We start from the raw sequence: 17,354 nt of genomic DNA, 5'->3' as shown, positions 1-17,354 counted from the left end.
TGTGTGAATGGTTAGAGTAACCTCTGTCCAGGCCATGCCCCCTCGACATGTTTCGACTCAGAGGACTTAGTCATGGAGCTCCATGATCCATCATCTTTCTATGGGTTTGCATTTAGTTCTCTCTAAGTTTCGGATGCGGTGCATCTTTGCTTTCCCCCGGCCCAGACTCTGTCCAGGCCATGCCCCCTCGACATGTTTCGTCTCACAGGACCCACAGGACTTAGTCATGGAGCTCCATGACCCATCATCTTTCTTTGGGTTTGCATTTATCACTCTAAGTTTCAGATGCAGTGCATTTTTGCTTTCCCCCGGGCCAGACTCCTTCCAGGCCACACGCCTCCATCATTTTTTGACCCATCCACAAGACTAAGTCATGGAACACCATGACCCATCATCTTTGCCTTGGTTTGTATTTAGAATATTCTGTTACTGATGTGGTGCATTTTTGCTTTCCACCGGCCCAGACTCTGTCCAGGACACACACACACCCCAGACACGTTGTCATGGAACTCAATGACTTATGTTGACCTCCTTCTGAAGGCGTAAAAATTGCCTGACTCTCTAAGTTCAGTACTCTCTGATGCAAGCAAGAGGGAAAAAGTGGTCCCAAGTGCCACACATTTTTGCAAAAGCTTGTGGGAAGGGTAAGAGCAGCCTCAGTCCAGACTCTGTTCAGGCCATGCCCCCCTCGACGTGTTTCGACTCACCCACAGGACTTGGAGCTCAGTAACCCATCATCTTTCTATGGGTTTGCATTTATCACTCTAAGTTTCGGATGCGGTGCATTTTCGCTTTCCCGGACTCCTTCCAGGCCACACACCTCCATCATTTTTCGACCCACCCACAAGACTTAGTCATAGAACACCATGACCCATCATCTTTGTATGGGTTTGCATTCAGTACTCTGAGTCACTGATGGAGAGCATTTTTTGGTCCCCCCCCCCCCAGATGGCCTTAAAACCAGCCAATACAAGCTATTTGGTTTAACGCAGAGTTCCTCAAACGTAGTATGGCAACGTTTAGGATTTAGGGTTCAGTAAAATGTCGTGGCCTACCTGATCCTTTCCTGTTTCCTCAACTCGTCAATCTTCTCCTGCATCTTAATTGCCTTTTGGCGTGCCACCTCCATCATCTGGTCCAGACGCTTGGTTTCCTCCTCCAGCTCTTTAGTGATCACTTTCCTCTCCACCGTCTGAGCATCGCGGATGGCGTGGCACTTGGCGTTCAAGATCATCTGTTGACGTACAAAAGAGGAGGGGCGGAGGTTTATTTCTGAAGAATTCATGGATTAGCTGGATTCATCCAACAACATCAGGGTGTCAGTGGGAGGAATAGCGCCCCCCAAGGGTTACATATAGGCAAGCAGAGGCCCATGGGCTGAAGTATGGAGACCACGGTCGTAGGGTAAGCCGCCATGTCTTTATAAATTAGGGTTTAGATACACTATAAAGTATATTTTTTTCCCCTTGGAGTCAGTAGGGAAGGGTTGGAACCCCCGTCTGTTTTTTTATTTGCCAAGTCCAGAATCGGAGAGATAACCCAACAAAAATCTGAGGCCCAATGGCACTGGGGAGGCTTTTCTGCTCAGACAGGGTCACCCTAATTGGAGTACCCACAATATCATTATTTACTGCTGGCAGTTCTGTGCACAGCAAGAATGATCATAGCGGCAGTTCCACTGCTTGATCATTCTTACAGGCGACGGGAGGGGACGTCTCCCCCCTCCCACCGCCATCCGGTGCTCTCCCGTGCCAACCGGGGGGACCCGGAGAAAGAATCGGCCCCCGCCGGATGAGGACCATAGAGATTTCCGGTCACCAGTCATCTCTTTGACTGTCGGAGGCCCGGGCGCGACGTTATGACGTCACGCCCGGGCGCAACGTTATGACGTCACACCCGGGTGCAAAGTTATGACGTCACGCCCCGGATGTAAACAAAGCCACAATCGCGGGTGTCAGCATGAGATCAGTGAGTTTTTTTTTTTCCCGATCTCATGCCTTCCAGCCTGGAGGAGAGATGTGAGGTCCTATTGACCCCGCCTCTCTCCATAAAGAGGACATGTCACGATAGATTCCCATTACAAGGGATGTTTGCATTCCCTGTACTAGGAATAAAAGTGATCAAAAAAATGTATTTGTAAAAAAAAGAAATAATTAAGTAAAATTAAAAATATAAATAGTTTTTTGTTTTTTTTAAACGCCCCTGTCCCCGGTAAGTCGCGTTTAGAAGCGAACACACATGAAAGTCCCGCCCACGTATGTAAACGCCATTCAAACCCCACATGTGAGGAGGTATCGCCACGTGCGTTAGAGCGAGAGCAATAATTCTAGCACTACAAATCCTCCGTAACTCTAAACCTGTAAAAAAAAAAATATTAAAACGTCGCCTATAGAGATTTTTTAAGTACCGAAGTTTGGCGCCATCCCATGAGTGTGCGCAATTTTAAAGCGTGACATGTTAGGTATCTACTCGGCATTACATCATATTTCACATTATACAAAAAAAAAAAAAATTGGACTAACTTTACCGTTTTTGTTTTTTCAAATTCATGAATTCTTTTCCCCAAAAAGGCATTTGAAAAATGATTGCGCAAATACCGTGCGAGATAAAAAGTTGCAAAGACCGCCATTTTATTCCCTAGAGTGTCTGCTAAAAAAAACATATATAATGTTTGGGGGTTCGGAGTAATTTTCTAGCAAAAAAAAATCATGATTTTTACATGTAGTAGAGGAGTGATAGAATAGGCCGGGTTTGGAAATGGTTAAATGAAACAACCAGCGCGTTTCGGCGGTCCAGACACTATTAATTTAAATGGAGTGATTTGTGTCTAATAAATGAAAGAAAAAATCAACAACATGAATAATAAATTGCCACAAAATTTAAAATCTACTCATTGGTAGAATGAGCCTTTAAAGTATATTATAGCTCCTCCCACCTCGTTGAGCTTTTTGATCTCGTCTTCTTGCTCCATGCGCATGGTGTTAGCTCTCTGCAGGAGATACTGCGCCCTCTGCTGGGCTTCCTCCTCCAGGTCGCTCAGCTTCTCGTTCTTCTTGCGAAGCATCTCCTTCTGCTTCATATAGTTCTTGCGCTCATTGACACCCAACTGCAAAAAAAGGCAACACATACACCCGTCAACGCGTTTCAACACTTCCAGTGTACCTCCAGCCTGAGATTTTTTTCTATGTTGGTGTTGGATACAGGGGGGGTGGGGTTAGATCCCCTGTTGGGGTTTTATTGCCGTTTTAATTCCCCCTTTATTTGTCCGGGTGTCACTGGCACAAATCCCCAACTATGCTCCATAAAAAATAAAAAAATGTCAGTTAGGATCTACATTTTAACTTTATTCTACCACTCCCGCCCCCTTTTGTGGGTTGGGTTTAGGGGATGAGCTCATTTGCATATTAGAGATAGTGGTAAAACTACAGCCAATGCAAAAGTAGAAAGGGTTTTTGTTGTGATGTGCGGCATTTGTGACCTTTCTACTTTTGCATTATCTGGAGTTCTCACGGTGAACCTATACCAACGATACGGGTGCCTCCCATTATTAAACCCTGTGGACGGGACGAAACACGCTGGGCGGTTTGGGCTGGGCGAAGGCTGTTTTCAATTTCTGCACATAGGGTTTTTGTTTTGACGTGCAGCATTTGTGACCTTTCTACTTTTGCATTAGCTGAAGTTCTCACGGTGAACCTATACCAACGATACGGGTGCTTCCCATTAAACCCTGTGGACGGGACGAAACACGCTGGGCGGTTTGGCCTGGGCGGAGGCCGTTTTAAATTTCCGCACATAGGGTTTTTGTTGTGACGTGCGGCATTTGTGATCTTTCTACTTTTGCATTAGCTGGAGTTCTCACGGTGAACCTATACCAATGATACGGGTACCCTTCTATTATTGAACCCTGTGGACGGGACGAAACACGCTGGGCGGTTTGGGCTGGGCGAAGGCTGTTTTCAATTTCTGCACATAGGGTTTTTGTTGTGATGTGCGCCATTTGTGACCTTTCTACTTTTGCATTAGCTGGAGTTCTCATGGTGAACCTATACCAACGATACAGGTGCCTCCTATTAGTAAACCCTGTGGACGGGACGAAACACGCTGGGCGGTTTGGCCTGGGCGGAGGCTGTTTTCAATTTCCGCACATAGGGTTTTTGTTGTGACGTGCGGCATTTGTGACCTTTCTACTTTTGCATTAGCTGGAGTTCTCTGAAAACAGCCTCTGCCCAGGCCAGACCGCCCCAGCGCGTTTCATCCCGTCCACAGGGTTTAATCATAGGAAGCACCCGTATCTTTGGTGAAGGTTCATCGTGCCAACTCCAGCCAAGACATATTCTGGAAAGAATAAGTTGGTGGTAAAACCTTTGTCAGGTTTAACCACTTCAGCCCCGGAAGGTTTACCCCCCCCCTTAATGACCAGGCCATTTTTTGGCGATACGGCACTGCGTTCGTTTAACTGACAATTGAGCGGTCGCGCGACACTGTACCCAAATAAAATCGACGTCCTTTTTTCCCCACAAATAGAGCTTTCTTTTGGCGATATTTGATCATATCTGCGGTTTTAATTTTTTTGCGCTATAAAACCCCCAAAAAAATAACAATTTAGAAAAAAAAAACACTGGGCCAGATTCACATAGTTGCGCGGTGGCGTAAAGTATCTCATTTACGTTACCCCGCCGCACGTTTTAAGCGCAAGTGCTTGATTCCCAAAGCACTTGCCTGTAAACTTGCGGCGGCGTAACGTAAATCCGTCCGGCGCAAGCCCGCCTAATTCAAATGGGGCGTGTGTCATTTAAATTAGGCGCGTTCCCGCGCCGAACGTTCTGCGCATGCTCCGTTAGGAAATTTCCCGCCGTGCTTTGCGCGACATTACGGCGCCCTGACGTGTTTTTTGAACGGCGACGTGCGTTACGTCCTTTCGTATTCCCGGACGTCTTACGCAAAAAAAAAAATATTAAAATTCGACGCGGGAACGACGGCCATACTTTAACATGGATGGTCTAATTTTACACCACCTAAATAGCACTCGTAACTTTACGACGGGAAAAGCCGACTAGCGACGACGTAAGAGAATGCGACGAACGCGCGTACCTTCGTGGATCGCCGTAAACAGCTAATTTGCACACCCGATGCGGAAAAAACAACGCAAACTCCACCCAGCGGGCGCCGGAGTATTACACCTACGATCCGAAGGTGTACGCCTGTTGGATCGAAGCCTAAAGCCGTCGTAAATTGTTTTGAGGATTCAAAACAACGCTACGACACCGCAAATTTGAAAATACGCCGGAGTATCAGTAGATACGCCGGCGTATTTCGACTGTGAATCTGGCCCACTATTTTCTACTTTCTGCTATAAAATATATGTAAATTAAAAAAAAGAAAGAAAAATTGAATTTCTTCCTCAGTTTAGGCCAATATGTATTCTGCTACATATTTTTTGAAAAAAAAAAAAAAAAAAATCCCAATAAGCGTATATTGATTGGTTTGCGCAAAAGTTATCGCATCTACAAACTATGGGATATTTTTATTAATATAAAGAAATAAATATAATAAAATAATATATAAAAATAGGGGATAGATTTTTTTTTATTTACTGGTAATGGCAGCGATCAGCGATTTTTAGTGGGACTGCGACAATGCGGCGGACAAATCAGACACCTGACACTTTTTTGGGGAACCAGCAACACGAATACAGTGATCAGTGCTAAAAATATGCACTCTCACTGTACTAATGACACTGGTAGGGAAGGGGTTAACACCAGGGGGCAATCAAAGGGTTAGGTGTGTCCCTGGGAGGTGCTTGCTAACTGTTTGGGGGATGGACTGACTGGGGGGGGGGGGGGCACAGAGATCCACATTCCTACTTAGCCAGGAACACAAGACCGCTGTGTTCTCCCCCGTCAGAACGGCGATCTGCCTATGTAAATGAGGCAGATCGCCGTTCTGGGGAACGATCGGTGGGTCCCGGCGGACATTGTGTCCGCTGATTGGCTCCCCCCTCTGGCCAATCAGCGTGCGCACCTCTGGAGGCTGTCTACAGGTAAGTAATTTCGCACAATAGGGTGGCTATGCCATGTAGGCGGATCATGGCTGGTGGGAGGGGCCAGCAGGGGTCTGTACTTAACCACCTTCCCCCGTACTCCTCTCAGGGGCCCTGATGCAGGTAGTGGGAGGAGTTATGCAAATATCCTACTAATAAGAGGTCCTTACAATGGCCGCTTCCTTCTCCTCCTTGTAGGCTTGTCCCGCCATCTCGCGTTCCGTCTTGGTGAGGACTCGAGATGCAGACTTGATGCGATGGAAGTCATAAGGGGACATGATGATGGATAACCCCGAGGGGTCCTCAGAGGGAACCCTGCAAAGATTAAAGTGGACCTGTCATCAGATTTTTCACTTGAAGGTCCCATTCACACCTCAGCGATTATCTGCTTGGAGCTCAAAAACGCTGGAGGAGGGGAAAATAAATAAAATCTATTATTCTCTATGGAGACGGTTCACATGTCCGCCCCGAGACGCCTGAAGATCAAACAAGTTCTGGAGCTTTTTTTGTCGCTTGAATCGGGCGGATTTGGGTGTTTTTGGTGCATTTGTATTTCCATAGAAATTAATGGAAACGTGCCATTTTTGCAGATATGAATAATATATAAATAAATGTAAAATAAATACACAAATAACTAAAAATCATCATAAATAAGTAAAACAAAATGATTAATATGTAATAATACATTAATAAAAAATAAGTTAACCTTTAACCTAATATTAAATATATTATTATTATTAATAATAATAAATACATTAATAATATTAAATTAATACTAAGTAATAAGAAATAAATCATTAACCCTTAAATAATGTAATTAATTTTTTAAGGTTAGGGATTAATTATTATTTATTAATGTATTATTCAGATTAGGTTAGGGTTAGGAGTTATTTTATTTTTATTTATTATTATTCCATTATTTCCATAGAAATTGATGGAAACGTGTCACTCTTGCATTTTTGCAGATATGAATAATATCTGAATAAATGTAAAATAAATACACAAATAACTAAAAATCATCATAAATAAGTAAAACAAAATGATTAATATGTAATAATACATTAATAAATAATAACTTAACCTTTAACCTAATATTAAACTATTAATAATTATAATAATAAAATTATAAACACACAAAAGGCAAACATGAAGAAATATTAGGGTGTTTAGTTATTTATTATCATTTTATTTCTTAAGGGGAATGGGTTATTTATTGTTACGATACTTAGCATTAATTTATTGAATTTATTTTTTATTTATGTATTTTACATTCATTCAATATTCGTATAATAATAATAATAAAAATAATAATAATATATAACCCTAACCCCAACTCCTAATCCTAACCCTAATAATATGAATAGAATGTAATAAACAATAATTAACCTTAAGAAATATTAAATACATTATTATTAATAATAACACCAAAACGCGAACAAAAAAATACATTATTAATAATAATAATTTTAGTTTAGTCATTTATTTTTTTATTTTTTTATTGAATTTATTTATGATTTTTATTTGTGTATTTATTCATTTATTATTATTTGTATAATAATAAATAAAATAATAATAAAAATAAACCTAACTCCAACTCCTAAACCTAAACGGAATAATATGTAATAATACATTAATAAATAATAATCCTCTAACCTTAAAAAATATTAATTACATTATTTAAGGGTTAATGATTTATTTCTTGTTACTTGGTATTAATTTATTATTTTTTATGTATTTGTGTATTTATTCATTTATTATTTGTATAATAATAAATAAAATAAAAATAACTCCAACTCCAAATCCTAACCCTAACCTAAACTGAATAATATGTAATAATACATTAATAAATAATAATTAACCTCTAACCTTAAAACATATTAATTACATTATTTAAGGGTTAAATGATTTATTTCTTGTTACTTAGTATTAATTTATTATTTATGATTTTTTTTATGTATGATTTTTTTATGTATTTGTGTATTTATTATTATGTGTATAAAATAATAATAATAAAAAATAAATAAATAAAATAACCCTAACTCCAACTCCTAATCCTAACCTTAACCTAAACTGAATAATATGTAATAATACATTAATTAATAATTAACCTCTAACCTTAAAGAATATTAATTACATTATTAATAATAAATAATAATAATAAATCGACACCCAAACACGAACAAAAAAATACTTTATTAATAATAAAACATTTTTATGTTAGGGTGTTATTATTTAAGGGGTACGGGTTAAAGTTAAGGGTTAATAATTTATTTATTGTTACTTAGTATTAATTTATTATTTTCTGTTTTTTTTTATGTATTTGTGCATTTATTATTATGTGTATAAAATAATAATAAAAAATAAATAAATAAAATAACCCTAACTCCTAATCCTAACCTAAACTGAATAATATGTAATAATACATTAATAAATAATAAACCTTAAAGAATATTAATTACATTATTATTAATAATAAATCAACACCCAAACAAAAAAATACATTATTAATAATAATAAAACATTTTTATGTTAGGGTGTTATTATTTAAGGGGTACGGGTTAAAGTTAAGGGTTAATTATTTATTTATTGTTACTTGGTTTTAATTTATTTATTATTTATGATTTGTATTTGTATTTATTATTATTCCTATAATATTAATAAAAAAATAAAAATAAAAAAATAACCATAACCCCAACTCCTAACCTAAACTGAACTCGAACCCCTTACCCTAACAAAAAAAAAAAAAACATTATAATAAATGAATAATAATAAAAAAAGAAATAAAATCTGATGGAAAAGCTAAAAAAGCTGAAATATCTAGCAACACACGATGCAACAGATAATAATTTTCTCTATCGGGTAATAAAAAAATAAAAAAAACGCAAAGCCCAAAAACGCTGCATACAAATGCGCAAATACGCATTAAAAACATGGGGGGAAAACGCCGGAAAAGCGCTCAAAGAAGCTACCCTCAGGTGTAAAAGTCCAGAATGATACATAATGGGGCAGATCCACAGAGATCTGCACCGGCGCAGCGTATGGGAGATACGCTACGGCGCTGTAACTTACTTTTTAATTCTTTGAATCCACAAAGAATTCGCGCCGTAAGTTACGGCGGCGTAGTGTATCTCTCGGCGCGTAATTCAAATCGGCGATTAGGGGGCGTGTTTAATTTAAATGAAGCGCGTCCCCGCGCCGAATGAACTGCGAATGCGCCGTCCCTAAATTTCCCGCTGTGCATTGCTCTAAATGACGTCGCAACGACGTCATTTTTTTAACTTAGACGTGAGTTACGTCCATCCCGATTCACGGACGACTTACGCAAAAAAAAAAAAAAAATTCAAATTTCGACACGGGAACGACGGCCATACTTAACATGGCAAGTCTATCTATACGCCGCAAAATACCAGCTTTAACTATACGCCGGAAAAAGCCGACTAGAGACGACGTAAGAGAATGAGACGGCCGCGCGTACGTTCGTGGATCGTCGGAAATAGCTCATTTGCATACCCGAAGTGGAAAACGACGTGAATGCCACCCAGCGGGCGCCAAAGTATTGCATCTAAGATCCGAAGCCGTACGCCTGTCGGATCAAACCCAGATGCCGTCGTATCTTGGTTTGAGGATTCAAACTAAAGATACGACGCGGGAAATTTGAAAGTACGCCGGCGTATCAGTAGATACTCCGGGGTACTCGCTAAGTGGATCTGCCCCAATGAGACGGTGTAACCCGACCAGATATTTATTTCCTCCCATAGAGATGACAATGACAATTCCCCCGTCAGCTTAATCACTGGGGGGAGAGGAGACTGAGAAAATGCTTCCTCTTTACTGCAGCAGACTGATGATGTAGACAAAGTCACTGACTGGAGCTGAATGGCGGCACTTACACCAGATCTCGGATCAGGTCGCTGGTGATGATTTGGATGGTCTCGGGTTTGCGCCCCCTCGTTCCCTTCGTCGGCGCGGACACGGTTTTGCGTGTTCTGTTCTCTGTCGTCTGGACATCATCTTTGGCAGGCTGACGCTTAAATAAAAACAGACGCATTGTACATTAAAACCTTTCATTCCGCACAATGATTTAGACTCAATCACTGGGTCTCTACACTCCTCTATGCAATGCAATGCAGGCAGATCATGGCTGGTGGGAGGGGCCTGTACAGAGCCGCAGTACTCCTCTCAAGAGCCCCCAGCCCTGATGCAAGCAGTGGGAGGAGTTATGTAAAAAAAAAAAACGTATTGGGTGAGTGTGGGTCTGGAGGAGAATATCATTGTGACCCCCCCCCCCCGAGATCTCCAGACCAGAGAGGAGGAACATTTCTCACCTTTGTGCCAAACAAACTCTCATCGATCTCGGAGCTCAGCGCCTTCATCCGGTACTTCCGGCCCTTCGATCGATGGGATGCATGAGAACCGGAACCGACCGAACCCACAAGGCTTTCAGGCTGAGGAAGGAAGGAAAACGTGGAGAGGTAACGACACCATCTGATAGGACAAGGAGGTCTTCTACTGACCAACCATCATCTCTGGAGTCACATCCCCCCCCCCACCACACACCACACAATCTGATTGTACAATCCACTGCAGATCCTCCATCACAGATGGATAGATTTATGGGCGGAGAGATACATGAAAGAGAGAGAAAGAAAAAGAGAGAAAGAAAAAGAGAGAAAGAAAAAGAGAGAAAGAAAAAGAGAGAAAGAGAGAAAGAAGACAGACAACGGTGGAGTAGGAAGAGAGGATGGGAGGAAAGAAGGAAGGGAGGATGGGAGGGAGGAAGGACGGAAGGAAGGAAGGACGGAAGGAAGGGACGGGAGGGAGGACGGGAGGAAGGAAGGAAGGATGGACGGGAGGAAGGAAGGACGGGATGAAGGAAGGAAGGATGGACAGGAGGGAGGAAGGACGGAAGGAAGGAAGGACAGGAGGAAGGGAGGAAGGAAGGATGGGAGGAAGGAAGGAAGGACGGGAGGAAGGAAGGGACGGCAGGAAGGTAGAGAGGAAGGAAGGAAGGGATGGAAGGAAGGAATGGACGGGAGGAAGGAAGGAAAGAATGGACGGGAGGAAGGAAGGGACGGGAGGAAGGAAGGAATGGACGGGAGGAAGGAATGGACAGGAGGAAGGAAGGAAGGAATGGACGGGAGGAAGGAAGGAAGGAATGGACGGGAGGAAGGAAGGAATGGACGGGAGGAAGGAAGGAAGGAATGGACGGGAGGAAGGAAGGAAGGGATGGGAGGAAGAAAGGGACGGGAGGAAGGAAGGAAGGAATGGATGGGAGGAAGGAAGGAAGGAATGGACGGGAGGAAGGAAGGAAGGGATGGGAGGAAGGAAGGGACGGCAGGAAGGAAGGGACGGGAGGAAGGAAGGAATGGACGGGAGAAAGGAAGGAAGGGATGGGAGGAAGAAAGGGACGGAAGGAAGGAAGGAATGAACGGGAGGAAGGAAGGCATGGACGGGAGAAAGGAAGGGACGGGAGGAAGGAAGGAAGGAATGGACGGGAGGAAGGAAGGAAGGAATGGACGGGAGGAAGGAAGGAAGGGATGGGAGGAAGAAAGGGACGGGAGGAAGGAAGAAAGGAAGGAATGGACGGGAGAAAGGAAGGAATGGACGGGAGAAAGGAAGGAATGGACGGGAGAAAGGAAGGAAGGGATGGGAGGAAGGAAGGAAGGGATGGGAGGAAGGAAGGGATGGGAGGAAGGAAGGGACGGCAGGAAGGAAGGGACGGCAGGAAGCAAGGAAGGAATGGACGGGAGGAAGGAAGGAATGGACGGGAGGAAGGAAGGCATGGACGGGAGAAAGGAAGGAAGGGATGGGAGGAAGAAAGGGACGGGAGGAAGGAAGGAAGGCATGGACAGGAGAAAGGAAGGGACGGGAGAAAGGAAGGAACAGCAGGAAGGAAGGGACGGGAGGGAGGAAGGGACGGAAGGGAGGAAGGAAGGGACGGGAGGAAGCAAGGGACGGCAGGAAGGAAGGGAGGAAGGAAGGAAGGGACAGAAGGAAGGAAGGGACAGGAGGAAGGAAGGGAAGGCAGAAAGGAAGGAAGGGAAGGAAGGAAGGGACGGGAGGAAGGAAGGGACGGGAGGAAGGAAGGGAGGAAGGAAGGAAGGGACAGAAGGAAGGAAGGAAGGGACAGAAGGAAGGAAGGGACGGGAGGAAGGAAGGAAGGAAGGGACGAAGGAGAAAAGAAAGAAGGGACGGGAGGAAGGAAGGGACGGGAGGAAGGAAGGGACGGGAGGAAGGAAGGGACGGGAGGAAGGAAGGGACAGGAGGAAGGAAGGGACAGGAGGAAGGAAGGAAGGAATGGACGGGAGGAAGGAAGGCATGGACGGGAGGAAGGAAGGAAGGGATGGGAGGAAGAAAGGGACGGGAGGAAGGAAGGAATGGACGGGAGGAAGGAAGGCATGGACGGGAGGAAGGAAGGCATGGACGGGAGGAAGGAATGGACGGGAGAAGGGAAGGAAGGAATGGACGGGAGAAAGGAAGGAAGGAATGGATGGGAGAAAGGAAGGAAGGGATGGGAGGAAGAAAGGGACGGGAGGAAGGAAGGAAGGAATGGACGGGAGGAAGGAAGGCATGGACGGGAGGAAGGAAGGAAGGGATGGGAGGAAGAAAGGGACGGAAGGAAGGAAGGAAGGAATGGACGGGAGAAAGGAAGGAATGGACGGGAGAAAGGAAGGGATGGGAGGAAGGAAGGGACAGCAGGAAGGAAGGGACGGCAGGAAGGAAGGGACGGCAGGCAGGAAGGAAGGAAGGAATGGACGGGAGGAAGGAAGGAAGGGATGGGAGGAAGAAAGGGACGGGAGGAAGGAAGGAAGGGATGGGAGGAAGAAAGGGATGGGAGGAAGGAAGGAAGGAAGGAATGGACGGGAGGAAGGAATGGACGGAGGAAGGAATGGACGGGAGGAAGGAAGGCATGGACGGGAGAAAGGAAGGGATGGGAGGAAGAAAGGGACGGGAGGAAGGAAGGAAGGAAGGAATGGACGGAAGGAAGGCATGGACAGGAGAAAGGAAGGGACGGGAGAAAGGAAGGAAGGAAGGGACGGGAGGAAGGAAGGGACGGGAGGAAGGAAGGGACGGGAGGAAGGAAGGGACGGCAGGAAGGAAGGGACAGAAGGAAGGAAGGGACGGGAGGAAGGAAGGGACAGCAGGAAGGAAGGGACGGCAGGAAGGAAGGGACGGCAGGAAGGGAAGGAAGGAAGGGACGGGAGGAAGGAGAAAAGAAAGAAGGAAGGGACGGAAGGAAGGGACGGGAGGAAGGAGAAAAGAAAGAAGGAAGGGACGGAAGGAAGGAAGGGACGGGAGGAAGGAAGGGACGGGAGGAAGGAAGGGACGGGAGGAAGGAGAAAAGAAAGAAGGAAAGGACGGGAGGAAGGAAGGGATGGGAGGAAGGAAGGGACGGGAGGAAGGAGAAAAGAAAGAAGGAAGGGACGGGAGGAAGGAAGGGACGGGAGGAAGGAGAAAAGAAAGAAGGAAGGGACGGAAGGAAGGGACAGGAGGAAGGAAGGGACGGGAGGAAGGAGAAAAGAAAGAAGGAAGGGACGGAAGGAAGGAAGGGACGGGAGGAAAGAAGGGAAGGGAGGAAGGAAGGGACGGGAGGAAGGAAGGGACGGGAGGAAGGAGAAAAGAAAGAAGGAAGGGACGGAAGGAAGGAAGGGACGGGAGGAAGGAAGGGATGGGAGGAAGGAGAAAAGAAAGAAGGAAGGGACGGAAGGAAGGAAGGGACGGGAGGAAGGAAGGGACGGGAGGAAGGAAGGGACGGGAGGAAGGAGAAAAGAAAGAAGGAAGGGACGGGAGGAAGGAGAAAAGAAAGAAGGAAGGGACGGGAGGAAGGAAGGGACGGGAGGAAGGAGAAAAGAAAGAAGGAAGGGACGGGAGGAAGGAAGGGACGGGTGGAAGGAGAAAAGAAAGAAGGAAGGGACAGGAGGAAGGAAGGGACGGGAGGAAGGAAGGGACGGGGGGGGAGGAGAAAAGAAAGAAGGAAGGGACAGGAGGAAGGAAGGGACGGGAGGAAGGAAGGGACGGGGGGGGGGGGGGAAAAGAAAGAAGGAAGGGACGGAAGGAAGGAAGGGACGGGAGGAAGGAAGGGACGGGAGGAAGGAGAAAAGAAAGAAGGAAGGGACGGGAGGAAGGAAGGGACGGGAGGAAGGAGAAAAGAAAGAAGGAAGGGACGGGAGGAAGGAAGGGACGGGAGGAAGGAGAAAAGAAAGAAGGAAGGGACGGGAGGAAGGAAGGGACGGGAGGAAGGAGAAAAGAAAGAAGGAAGGGACGGGAGGAAGGAAGGGACGGGAGGAAGGAGAAAAGAAAGAAGGAAGGGACGGAAGGAAGGAAGGGACGGGAGGAAGGAGAAAAGAAAGAAGGAAGGGACGGGAGGAAGGAAGGGACCGGAGGAAGGAAGGGAGGAAGGAAGGAAGGAAGGAAGGAAGGGACGGGAGGAAGGAAGGGACGGCAGGAAGGAAGGAGAAAAGAAAGAAGGAAGGAAGGGAGGAAGTAGATAAAGGAAGGTGAATGAAAAGAATAAAAGAAGCATAAGGAAAGGACAGAGATGAAAGAAGAGAAGGAAGGAAGGAAGGAAGAAGAGAAGAAAAGAATGATAGAGTTGAAGGAGAAAATGGATGTACAGGGATCATAATGAGGAGGAGTATATATAATGTATACAGAGGGATGATGATGGGGGGGATGTAGGGGTCAGGAGAGGTGTGTATGTATATATATATATATATATATATATATATATATATAATGTATACAGGGGTTAGGAGAGGTGTATATATATATATATATATATATATATATAATGTATACAGGGGTGTCCTCTCTCCATGTATGATGATGAGGAGGAGGGGGGTGTAGGGATCAGGAGAGGTGTATATATAATGTATACAGGGGTTAGGAGAGGTATATATAATGTATACAGTGGTGTCCTCTCTCCATGTATGATGATGGGGAGGGGGGTGTAGGGAGAGGTATATATATATATATACAGGGTTGTCCTCTCACCATATCAGATGTGTTCCAGGCTCCAGTCTGATCAGCCTTCTCTTGTTTACTGGTCGTCACAGCAACTGCAAACTTCCCCTCTCCCCATGGAGACATGACTTCAACAGGAAATTCCGTCTCCTCCATGTTCTCGGAGCCCTCATGGCGCCATTTTGTTGTAGTCTAGTCAGCCAGCAGGTAAGGTGCTGCAGAGGACCCAATAGGAATGCAGTATAGAGGGAGTGGGCGGTGCTGTGAGGTCCTTCCTGTTGGTAACTTCCTGGTTAGGCTGCCCTGTCTCCATGGTGACCAAGTGATAATGAATTTTTACTTTACATTTTTTTACATTATATTAATTAATTTTAAATAATAGAAATGAATTAAGTAATAAGAACAATTCTCTTGTTTAAAAAAAAAGTAATAACAACAATAATGATAATAAAAATGAAAACATAATAATAATGATAACAATAACAAATGTATTGAAATTGTATTTTATTCTGATCAGAACCATCGATCGCTTTCCACCACAATGTCAGTTGCTGTTTCTGGAAAATTCCGCTTCTGAACCAATCGCGCTTTATTTCTTGTTGACTTCTGCCTCGGCGGGCGATCAGCCCGAAGCCGACCAATCAGATTGCACAAAATGAACATGCAAAGCCCAACTCCAGCCAAGGGGTTATATTTTCAAATTGGGAAATGTTAGAGCCCCTGCCTGGGTGCTTATTGGTCCTCTGTGTCCCCATCGGGGTGGTTTTCTGTCACTTCCTGTTCCTGTGACTACACAGGAAGTGGAGAAGTCACCGTAAGGGGGGCACAGAATGCAATGTAAGCCTGGCTGGGTTTTCAGGGCATTTCCCACCTTTATTTTTAACACACTGTTAGTAGAACTGAGAATAACTAGAACTAATGACAATGTTTGCTTTCCTGTCCCAGTAACAACCATTCCCATAAAGCTTGTGCTGGTGTCACAGGGACAGGAAGTGGGGGAATATCACCCCGATGGGGTCACAGAAAGCATTACTAAAAAACATAATCTTGGCTGGTGTTAAAACTTTTTAATATAATAGGCAAACTTTTTTTTTAGCTTTGGATGGGATAGCGAGAGATTAGAAGCCCTGTCGGGTTTTAATTGCCGTCTGTGTCCCCCGCTAGGTAGATGCACCCTCTCTACTTGTCCTGGTGACAGTTATCACTGGGTTGGGTTGTCACCAGAACAGGAATAGAAGGGAAATCTTCCTATGGGGGACAACCAGGGATTCTCTCACTTTGGAGAGAGATTTCCTCTCACTTCCTGTTTGGCTCTGGGGCAGGAAGTCAAGGGAAATCTCCTCAATGTGTCACAGATCACAAAAAAAAAAAAACTTTAATAAAAAGTTTAACCACAGCAGCTGCTGCCACAACCGAGATATCCATCTTTTCCGTGGCCGGTCCTGTAAATGATAATGGTGGTCTCCACTGCGGATTCACCGCGAGATCACAGTTTTTGGCGGCGGGAGAGGGGCCGCCGCTCTCTCCCGCGCCCTCCGCCGCTTACCGGAGCCGTCGGTATCGGCCGAGACGGTCGGGTCCTTCTCCCTTTGTGCTATGGATACAAGTGCGGGGAAGATGGCCCCCACCCGTCTCCATAGCATAGCAGGGTGGAAGCGACGCCAAAACGTCACTTCCGCCCATACGTCTTAAAGGCACATTTTTTTGTTTTTAAAGTGCCCCATCCTGACGAGCTTGCGCGCAGAAGCAAACGCTTACGTGAGCAGCGCCCGCATATGAAAATGGTGTTGAAACCGCACAAGTGAGGTATCGCCGCAATCGTTACAGCGAGAGCAATAATTCTAGCCCTAGACCTTCTCTGTAACTCAAAAGATGCAACCTGTAGACTTTTTTAACCACTTCCATACCGGGGGGCACTTACGCACCTTCTTGCCCAAGCCAATTTTCAGCTTTCAGCGCTGTCGCAATTTGAATGACAATTGCGCGGTCGTGCTACACTGTACCCAAATGAAATTTTTATCATGTTGTTCCCACAAATAGAGCTTTCTTTTGGTGGTATTTGATCACCTCTGCGATTTTTATTTTTTGCGCAACAACTAAACAAAAACAACATTTTTTTAAAAAATAAAGTTTTTCTGTAAATTTTTTTTGTAAATAAGTAAGTTTTCTTCTTCAATTATGGGCACTGATATGGCGGCACTGATGGGCACTGATAGGCGGTGCTGGTATGCTGCACTGATGGGCATTCATAGACGGCACTGATGGGCACTCATAGGCGGCACTGGGCACTCTTTGGCGGCATTGATGGGCACTCATGGGTGGCACTTATGGGTGGCACAGATGGGCACTG

The 17,354-nt window shown here is 44.8% G+C and overlaps 1 protein-coding gene across 1 annotated transcript in view; it reads right to left on the bottom strand.

The window, feature by feature from the left end:
- The window catches only part of CFAP45 (cilia and flagella associated protein 45), a 29,493-nt gene extending 14,274 nt beyond the window's left edge, over positions 1-15,219 (bottom strand). The window contains exons 1-6 of the mRNA XM_040332375.1: positions 15,035-15,219; positions 10,366-10,485; positions 9,931-10,067; positions 6,211-6,355; positions 2,936-3,106; positions 1,056-1,234 (exon numbers count right to left, since the gene is read on the bottom strand). Of these exons, the coding sequence (XP_040188309.1) occupies positions 1,056-1,234; positions 2,936-3,106; positions 6,211-6,355; positions 9,931-10,067; positions 10,366-10,485; positions 15,035-15,160 (878 nt within the window). The 5' untranslated portion in view covers positions 15,161-15,219. The remainder of the gene's footprint in view (positions 1-1,055; positions 1,235-2,935; positions 3,107-6,210; positions 6,356-9,930; positions 10,068-10,365; positions 10,486-15,034) is intronic.
- Between the last annotated feature and the right edge of the window lie 2,135 nt (positions 15,220-17,354).

This window comes from Rana temporaria, chromosome 13 (genome assembly GCF_905171775.1).
Source record: "Rana temporaria chromosome 13, aRanTem1.1, whole genome shotgun sequence".
In the NCBI taxonomy this organism is placed as follows: domain Eukaryota; kingdom Metazoa; phylum Chordata; class Amphibia; order Anura; family Ranidae; genus Rana; species Rana temporaria.
The sequence above is the reverse complement of the archived record's forward strand: the minus strand, read 5'-3'. Positions and strand labels throughout refer to the sequence as shown.